Source organism: Alosa alosa, chromosome 12 (genome assembly GCF_017589495.1).
Source record: "Alosa alosa isolate M-15738 ecotype Scorff River chromosome 12, AALO_Geno_1.1, whole genome shotgun sequence".
NCBI lineage: Eukaryota > Metazoa > Chordata > Actinopteri > Clupeiformes > Clupeidae > Alosa > Alosa alosa.
The window spans coordinates 3,215,530-3,225,037 of NC_063200.1; the positions used below are offsets into that span (position 1 = coordinate 3,215,530).

General features: G+C 45.2%; 1 protein-coding gene and 1 pseudogene across 1 annotated transcript; one reads left to right on the forward strand and one right to left on the reverse strand.

The window, feature by feature from the left end:
• LOC125304778 overlaps positions 1-322 on the reverse strand; it is a 49,428-nt pseudogene extending 49,106 nt beyond the window's left edge.
• Positions 323-483: 161 nt separating this feature from the next.
• On the forward strand, positions 484-9,155 carry npffr1l1 (neuropeptide FF receptor 1 like 1). The gene is made up of 5 exons (XM_048259553.1): positions 484-1,002; positions 1,444-1,751; positions 2,000-2,099; positions 8,247-8,279; positions 8,336-9,155. The coding sequence occupies exons 2-5, from the start codon at positions 1,460-1,462 to the stop codon at positions 9,153-9,155; spliced, it is 1,245 nt and encodes a 414-aa protein (XP_048115510.1). The 5' UTR covers positions 484-1,002; positions 1,444-1,459.
• The last annotated feature ends 353 nt before the right edge of the window (positions 9,156-9,508 follow it).

Genomic DNA, 9,508 nt, shown 5'->3' on the forward strand with positions numbered 1-9,508 from the left:
GAGCAGCCCGTCGCCAGCACAGCCACCAGGACGCACAGGTCCAGCACACACCTAGCCCTGTCCGGCCAAGACAACGGCATCCTTCCAGTCTGCCACAGCGGAAAATGAAAACAAACACAGCAAGTGCAGGAGCACAAGCACAGCTTCTAGCTTTGGATGTGCACCACAAAACTGGAGCGGAAACAAGAGACAGAAGAAAGAGAAAGGACTTCCCCCCTCTGCCTGTCAAGGTGTTCGTTTGGAGTAGGGCTGATGTGGGGCACTTAGGAAGCCTGGTCCCACTGAACACTGTCCCATCACACGAGCCCAGCTGGTCTGCTGCTGCTAGTAACTCCCTCTCTCCAAATCTAGCATACACAATGAGGAGGGAGGCGGCAGAATAAGTGTGTGTGTGTGTGTGTGTGTGTGTGTGTGTGTGTGTGTGAAAGGGAGTGAGCAAGAGAGAGTTAGTGAATGACTGAGTGTGACAGAGAGAGTGAACAGCGCAGACAAACTCTGGCTACTGCACCTCTTGAGCGCTACCGCCACTTCGTGGCAAACGAGAATCTTAGCAAGAGCGCATAGTCTCTCTGGCGGCGTCCTGTTCAGTGCTACGCTCACCATTGATTTTGGATACATACAACTGAATCATTTCCAACCTCGTCATTCCCTGTTCTAGCTCCACCAGTCTGGATTTAGATAAACTTGTTTGGATTTGAAAACAGGAAATGAATGAGCGTCTCTATTTGGCATGCTAGATAAATAACGTAGTACTCAATACGGTTGTTCTTTTGGCTTAGAGAAAAACACTGGATTTCTTCCCATGCGCATTTGCAGATACAGTGCAGCACACGGTTGAAGTTCCCAGGGCTCATTAAGTTTGCAACTCCTGTGGTCATACTAATCGCCCGTGATGCATGTGGGAAATGTAGAGAAATGCACGCAACAAGCGGACGCGCCACAAGTGCCTCTGTTTCGCGCTAGTGACCAGCATTTCTGAGATAGAGTTGGCGTCGTAGACAGGTAAGATACAATTGATCTGGTCAGACGACTTCAGGCGGACATCCCGGGTCCAGAAAGTAAAAGTCCTGCCATATATTATTTCTACCTGCGCACTTGTGATATCACTAATCGGATCTACCTGGCTGCTAATTAGGATGAGCTGGTTTACTAAATGGTTAGATCAAATGTTTGGCAGGATTTTTACTTTCTAAACCCGGGATGTCTGCCCCTGGATGACTGCTATTACATTTTGGAGTTTGTTTAGAAAATGGTTCTGGGCAGGATAAAAACACTGTCAGATATGTTTCAGTAATTTAATTTTGCTCTGAGAACGTAATGTTTGTTGAGTATGGTTTGTAGATAAAACAAATAATAATAATAATAATAATAATAATAATAATAATAATAATAAAACATATAAGTATGGGTATGGTAACAATTAATTCCGTTTATTTTCTAAAGGGTCTATGTGGAGAAAATGGCCTTACTTGATGGATCTGCGTTCAATAATACCACAGACACAGGGATGGAGAACCGCACCATCATGCCATATTATCGACACTCAGCTGCTATGGCCATGAGTTACATTCTGTCCTACGTTGTTGTGCTTCTTCTATGTGTTGGCGGCAACGGACTCGTCTGCTTTGTCGTACTGCGCAACCGCAACATGCGCTCCGTGACAAACCTGTTCATTTTAAACTTGGCCATCAGCGATCTACTCGTAGGAGTATTCTGTGTGCCTACCACATTGATTGACAGCTTGATATCAGGTGAGCACTTGGCCAATTTCTCTGTCACCAATTTGTCGCCTTGAGAACTAAGTTTGAGTAAAATCCATCAATCAAGCGCCTTTCATATACAAACTGTAATACAAGGTCCTTAACATGAATAGACATGAAAAATGCTTAAAAGATGTTAGAAATGCCTGAAACAAATAAGATAAAAGTAAGGGAAAAAACCGTATTGTGACGTGGTGCCCTGACAAAGCTGCTGTTTAAGTGTCCGTTTCCACACGCAGGTTGGCCATTTGACCAGATGACGTGCACCATGAGTAATCTGGTTCAGGGGATGTCTGTCTCAGCCTCTGTGTTCACGTTGGTGGCTATAGCAGTAGACAGGTTTGATTTATTTTATTTTATCTCAGCACGACAAGCACTGCACACTGACAACAGAAACACTACCTGCAGCCTATTACAAAATGCATGCATCTAATGTCACAGGTCCATGTTTTCTAAAGGTATTTTGAGCAGGCTGTTGTTTGCATACATATAGCTATGGTATGCATTGTGTAATGTACTTTTCAGTCCATATGAAATGCAGACATTGTGTGTTAACAAGATAAATAGATCAAAACCTCTCCACTTTTGTAATGTCCATGCTTCAGGGGTGCACAGCCTGTCTGTTTTAATTGAACAATCCTTTAATGAAAACACCAAAAAGTCTTTAAAAAGGTTGCATTGGAGCCTTTAGGAAGCGTTTTAATTAATTTTGGAATTAAAGGTGCCACAGTTTTTCTGAAGTGCAAATGAATGTGTGAAATGTTGCCTGATACCAGAGATGTGACTCAAATAACATTAAAATGCAGTTATGCAAATTCTGAGAGGAAAGGGTTTTAAGTCATAATTCGTGACAAAATACATTATGTAGCTTCAATGATCACATGCGGGCTTGCACAGATGGGCCTACATGCGCTACAGCTTCATTTAGCACTTCCCACGAGACTCTCCCTCTTCTGCTTCCCTTAACTCTACTAGAACTGTACTCTTGCTTCCCTTAACTCTACTAGAACTGTACTCTTGCTTCCCTTAACTCTACTAGAACTGTGCTTCGATTCTATGCGAGTAGTCCTGATTGCTGCACTAACATGTCCTGATTCTATCGCGAGAAGTAGTCCTGATTGCTGCACTAACATGTCCTGATTCTATGCTTAGTAGTCCTGATAGCTGCACTAACATGTCCTGATTCTATGAGAGTAGTCCTGATTCTCTGCGAGTAGTCCTGATTTTATGCGAGTAGTCCTAATTGCTGCACTAACATGTCCTGATTCTATGCGAGTAGTCCTGATTGCTGCACTAACATGTCCTGATTCTATGCAAGTAGTCCTGATTGCTGCACTAACATGTCCTGATTCTATGCGAGTAGTCCTGATAGCTGCACTAACATGTCTTGATTCTATGGGAGTAGTCCTGATTCTATGCGAGTAGTCCTAATTGCTGCACTAACATGTCCTGATTCTATGCGAGTAGTCCTGATTGCTGCACTAACATGTCCTGATTCTATGCGAGTAGTCCTAATTGCTACACTAACATGTCCTGATTCTATGCGAGTAGTCCTGATTTTATGCGAGTAGTCCTGATTGCTGCACTAACATGTCCTGATTCTATGTGAGTAGTCCTGATTTTATGCGAGTAGTCCTGATTGCTGCACTAACATGTCCTGATTCTATGCGAGTAGTCCTAATTGCTGCACTAACTGTCATGAGCTCTCTCTCTGCCTGGTAACACGGCTGATTGAAGTCTGATGACCTCCACCTGTTCCTGCTCTGCTCTGCCTCACCCTCGTTTACCTACCAGCTGCACTGCATTCACCACTCATCATGCCCTGTATGTAAAAGCCTTGCTTTTCAGTCCACACTTGTCAGATCGCCTGCAAACCCAGCACCAGTTACCTGCCTGTCTTGGAAAATCGACTCTGACTCTTTGCCTGTGAACCCAGACCAGCCGACTACTTCTTTGATCTCCAGCCCCGGTAATCTTGACCTGCCTTCCGTCTCTCTTCTCGAAAAAACAGCCTAACCCTTGACTGTACTGCTGCTTTGTTTCAATTGCTGTTGTGTGTGTGTTTCCCCAGGACTTCCCCGGATCATCCAGCTCCTGCCATTGCTGCTCGGCTGTGGGGGAACACACACACGCAGACTCTGGAACTCCCCGGAACCCCTGTAACCCCAACCCTTAAATAAACTTTCTAACGTGACGCTTTTTGTGGTCCTCGTCCTGTTTGGGTGTCTGACACTAACATGTCCTGATTCTATGCGAGTAGTCCTGATAGCTGCACTAACATGTCCTGATTCTATGCGAGTAGTCCCGATTCTATGCGAGTAGTCCTGATTTTATGCGAGTAGTCCTGATTGCTGCACTAATATGTCCTGATTCTATGCGAGTAGTCCCGATTCTATGCGAGTAGTCCTGATTTTATGCGAGTAGTCCTGATTGCTGCACTAATATGTCCTGATTCTATGCGAGTAGTCCTAATTGCTGCACTAACATGTCCTGATTCTATGCGAGTAGTCCTGATTCTATGCGAGTAGTCCTGATTGCTGCACTAGCATGTCCTGATTCTATGCGAGTAGTCCTGATTTTATGCGAGTAGTCCTGATTGCTGCACTAACATGTCCTGGTCACACTGTATCTTGATTGTTCTCTTTATTAGAAAGTCACTTTTGATAAAAGCCATGTCAGACTAAATGTAAATGTGAGCTGTTGGACTGTCGACTCTCATAGCTACTGATGGCCACCGCTGGCATGAGGACCCTGTGAAGGTGAGCTACATGTATAGTACCTTTCTTTACCATTTTGATTGTGGTATTGCTTTTAAACAATAAATGGATAGATATATATATACTATTATTCATTCCGAGAAAAATCCTTCCTCTACATTTGACCCATCCGTGGTTAGTGAACACACACACACACACACACACAGAGCAGTGAACACCTTGAGCACTCACAAACACTCGGAGCAGTGGGGAGCTGTTGCTACGGTGCCTGGAGAGCAGTGCCTCACCTCAGCGGTGGAAGTGGAGAGCTCTGGCCAATCACTGCCCACACACATTATTCCTGCAGTTTGGGGATTGAAGTGGCCACTCTTCGTTCATCAATCTGATTCCCTAACTAGGCCAACAATTGCCCTTTGAGTTGTTTAGTACTGTGGTGGTTGTTATCTGACGATGGCGCACTCTGAGTTGTTTAGTAGTGTGGTGGTTGTTTATGCTGTTGTGGGAAGTGCATCTGCAGTTTTGGAGTGTTACAAATGTAGCCAGTTAAATTTTAGAGTTAAAAGTTAAGTTAGAGCCAGTTAAATTAGAATTACCACCTGCATCCAAAAGGTCTACACTCTTAAAACAAATGTGTTTTGAAAACAACACAACTTGCGTTGTTTTTAACACATCTTTGTGTCCAGACAGGACCAACACAGTTTGTGTTATTTGTTACACAATATGTGTTAAAAATAAGACAACTTACTTTCAAAATGACACAACTTGCATTGTTTTTAACACATCTCTGTGTCCAGATAGGGACAACACATTGGTTTTAAGAGTGTACATGGTCAGATTAACTGGGGGTTGATTTCATGTCCCTGCTGTGAGACTGACTGTAGGACTTTAACAGTTTGCTTATGGGCTTGGAGCACATGGCACTATAGGTGAACAAATTGGACACAAAAGAATGTAGAAATCAAAGTACAGGCAGGGAAGACCGAACAAGACTGGACAAGACTCTTACAAGGACAGCGCTCTCTGGACAGTAGGGATCCCTAGATGTGTCACCATAGCACCACCTAGAGGTGATCTTTGTGAAGGCATGTGGCCTTCAGGTTGTTTTAAAGGCAAAGATAGTTTGAGTATATACATTAAGACTGTTGCCATGGAGCCAACTATAGAGAGGGGGGGAGGGGGGTCAAAAAAATGTGAGAGGGGAAAAAAAATCAGTTCCTACCATCTACTGCTATCAACCACGTCCTTGCTGAAGAGAAGTGTTAAGCTAAGTGGTATGGCATTAAATGACTCCTCAGCAACTGACGGTAACATGAACGGATCTTAACTTTACGCAATGGACTGTTGGCTATTACATACAGAATGTATTCTAGTTAAATTTAGTTTGGGATTACATCTGCAAGTGGGGCTATTGTAGCATAACAATTTTTGTCTTTATATGTGTGTGTGTGTGTGTGTGTGTGGGGGGATTGCCCTGCCAATACTAATTTTCATACATGATATTACCTAAGATTGCACTCAGTAAACATTACAAAGTGCTGCTTCGCCGTGATGTTGTAGTCTAGTTTCTTCTAAAAACATTAACTTTCTTCCGCAGTGTTTCCTCTTCATTTTGTACCGGTGGCCACTGCTTCAGAATGAGGACAGGTGCATCGTACAGGTGGCCACTGGCCTTCAGAATGAGGACAGGTGCATGTTACACAGGTGCATCGTGCTTCCACTGCTTCAGAATGAGGACAGGTGCATTGTACACCGGCCCTGCTTTGGGCCACTGGTGCATTGTACTTCAGAATGAGGACAGGTGCATTGTACAGGTGGCCACTGCTTCAGAATGAGGACAGGTGCATTGTACAGGTGGCCACTGCTTCAGAATGAGGACAGGTGCATTGTACAGGTGGCCACTGGCCACTGCTTCAGAATGAGGACAGGTGCATCGTACAGGTGGCCACCGGTGGCCACTGCTTCAGAATGAGGACAGGTGCATCGTACAGGTGGCCACTGGCCACTGCTTCAGAATGAGGACAGGTGCATTGTACCGGTGGCCACTGCTTCAGAATGAGGACAGGTGCATTGTACCGGTGGCCACTGCTTCAGAATGAAGACAGGTGCATTGTACAGGTGGTCACTGCTTCAGAATGAGGACAGGTGCATTGTACCGGTGGCCACTGCTTCAGAATGAGGATAGGTGCATTGTACAGGTGGCCACTGCTTCAGAATGAGGATAGGTGCATTGTACAGGTGGCCACTGCTTCAGAATGAGGACAGGTGCATTGTACAGGTGACCACTGCTTCAGAATGAAGACAGGTGCATTGTACAGGTGCATCAGGCTAATACGTGTCCTTTACTGGTGCTCATTTCAGTTTATCAGTAAACAGCAATACCAATCAGGCCTACCTGTGGAATTGTATTCCATAAACACTGTTTTTATATAAACACTACGAAACATAACCCCTTCATTTCACCCCCTATAAATGCCTTAATTTTGACCTTAAAACCCTTCTTTAATTAAGTAGTTTTTAAGTAGAAATGTTTAAGGGTCGATTAAGGAGAAAAGCCTATAGCAGATCCAACTCAAAGGGAACTTCAGAGTATTTTCAATAGGCCTATAGTAGGCCGATGTTTTCTCGCAACAATAGCGAACGTGAGACTTGACAGAGACCACTCTCCCAGTCCCCTTTTAGTTAAATGATGAATTTGTGCGTAGTACCGGTGTCATTCATTTCTTTCACATGTATTAGAACATAAATAAATGCATTCATAGTCTACTGTAGTAATGTCAGAAATTAGCCTGTCTATAGGCCTCTTAGAAATCATGTTAGATGCGCACTCAATGTGAATGCGCGATTTGATGCAGGCAAAAATTACCGACTGGTAGGTTAAATGACCAGTGTGTGTGTGTGTGTGGGGTGGGGGGCGGTAAACGTTTAGTATACACTTCCAGTGATACCCTACAGTTAAAGTGAATTGCAGACTATAGCCTAACCAAAGAAAGCAAAGGAGATGATTTGCACCTCTGGTCACCAAATAAAGGACTGGCCTGCCCCCACTGCTACAAAAAACAACTCTAGCAGAGACACACTGTGTGATATTCTGAAACACTGTTTAGATCCAGATATCCAGTATAGGGCTGCTGATTTGGGCGTGAAGAATGAAACAAGTCCACAACAGTTAGGAATGGCAGCCTACTGGGCAGCTGATTATAAAGACGGTGTATTTAAAAAAGACAAGATAGTAAGAGAAGTAGAGTGAAAAATACTTGCTTTTACCCGATTCCCTCTCTCTTAAAAAGGAATCTATTACATGTTCTTAACATGAACTAACCTAATGCACAGTGAATTTATTCATTTAAATCTGTATGATCTGAACTTTTATACAGGCTAGCAGCTATCTCTCGCTATGGTTGTTTTTCACACTGTTGTGGGAAGTGTATCTGCCTTTGATCCTTTGGTCTTGTAAATTAAGGTCTTTGGATAAACTTATCTGCCAGCCAAACCATGCAGGTTCAATTAATAACCATGGTTTTCTTTAGGTTCACCTGTATAAAACCATTATCTGCATATGGGTGTCAGCTTACATAACCATGTGTTTTCTCTCTAGGTTCACCTGTATCGTGTACCCCTTCATAACCATGTGTTTTCTCTCTCCAGGTTCACCTGTATCGTGTACCCCTTCATAACCATGTGTTTTCTCTCTAGGTTCACCTGTATCGTGTACCCCTTCATAACCATGTGTTTTCTCTCTCCAGGTTCACCATGTGTTTTCTCTCTCCAGGTTTACCGGTATCGTGTACCCCTTCATAACCATGTGTTTTCTCTCTAGGTTCGGGCCATCGTACCCCTTCATAACCATGTCCTCTCTAGGTTCACCGGTATCTGTTTCAGACACATCCCATCCTTCATCTGGCTGCTGGCCTTCGCGGTGATCTTCCCGTCGGCCGCCACGCTGACCGTGGAGCACTACGACAACGCCTACGTGGAGCAGGGCAACCGCACCTACCCGCTGCTGGTGTGCTACGAGGACTGGCCGCGGCCGGAGATGCGCCGCGTCTACACCACCGTCATCTTCGTGCACGTGTACCTGGCGCCGCTGCTGCTCATCAGCGCCATGTACGGCTGCATCGCCGCCAAGCTCTCCACCAAGCTGCGGCAGACGGGCCTGGCCGAGACGCGGCTCATGCGCTCGCAACGCCGCGCCAAGGTCATCAAGATGCTCATCGTGGTGGCGCTGCTCTTCATGCTGTCCTGGCTACCGCTGTGGACGCTCTGGCTGCTGGCGGACTATCAGGACTTGGACCCGCAGCAGATCGACTTCCTCAGCAACTACCTTTTCCCCGTGGCGCACTGGCTGGCCTTCTTCAACAGCGGCATCAACCCCATCATCTACGGGTTCTTCAACGAGAACTTCCGCCGCGGGTTCCAGGCCGCCATGGCGTGCCGCTCCTGCACCACACTGGGCGTGATCGTGCACCCCCTGCGCTTCGTCATGCCGCCGCCCAACAAGGTGTCGCACGAGGACTCGGCGCCAGCGCCTGCGCCCGTACAGCAGCCACCGCCGCCACCGGTGATGTGCGGGTGGAAGAATGGACGCTATGCCACCCGAGCCCCTCCCCAGGGCATCCAGCTGCAAGAGATCAACAGGCTGGGGCTCAACAACCGCGTGATGGGCGCGTGGGTGGAGTGACAGCACTGAGACGCGTGATGAGCACTGAGGAGGTGAAAAGGGAATCACTGTGACATGGACGCGCAGCCCTTTACTGTTTGGTCAGCATTTCAGGATTGTGGTTAACGGCCTTGAGAACTATTTCATTTATTTATTAACTGTTTTATTTATTAATTTGTTTGTTTGTTTGTTTATTTTATTTACTTTCATTTTAAATGTCTGTTTTTGAATTTGAATCAGCCATCTAAATGATTGACATGTGGAATATGATAGTGGAAAGGCTGTAGTTATGGTTATAGTTTAAACGAAAATCATCATTATAACAAAAACCAATAATTTATAAACGGTGACTGTATAGTGAAAATTAATTAGTT

Excerpts from the sequence above, each read along its gene's own strand:
- npffr1l1 (XM_048259553.1), top strand. The coding sequence starts at position 1,460 with ATGGCCTTACTTGATGGATCTGCGTTCAATAATACCACAGACACAGGG. Across the intron at positions 1,752-1,999 it reads GATTGACAGCTTGATATCAG|GTTGGCCATTTGACCAGATG; the intron begins GTGAGCACTTGG and ends TTCCACACGCAG. Across the intron at positions 8,280-8,335 it reads GTGTACCCCTTCATAACCAT|GTTCACCGGTATCTGTTTCA; the intron begins GTGTTTTCTCTC and ends TGTCCTCTCTAG.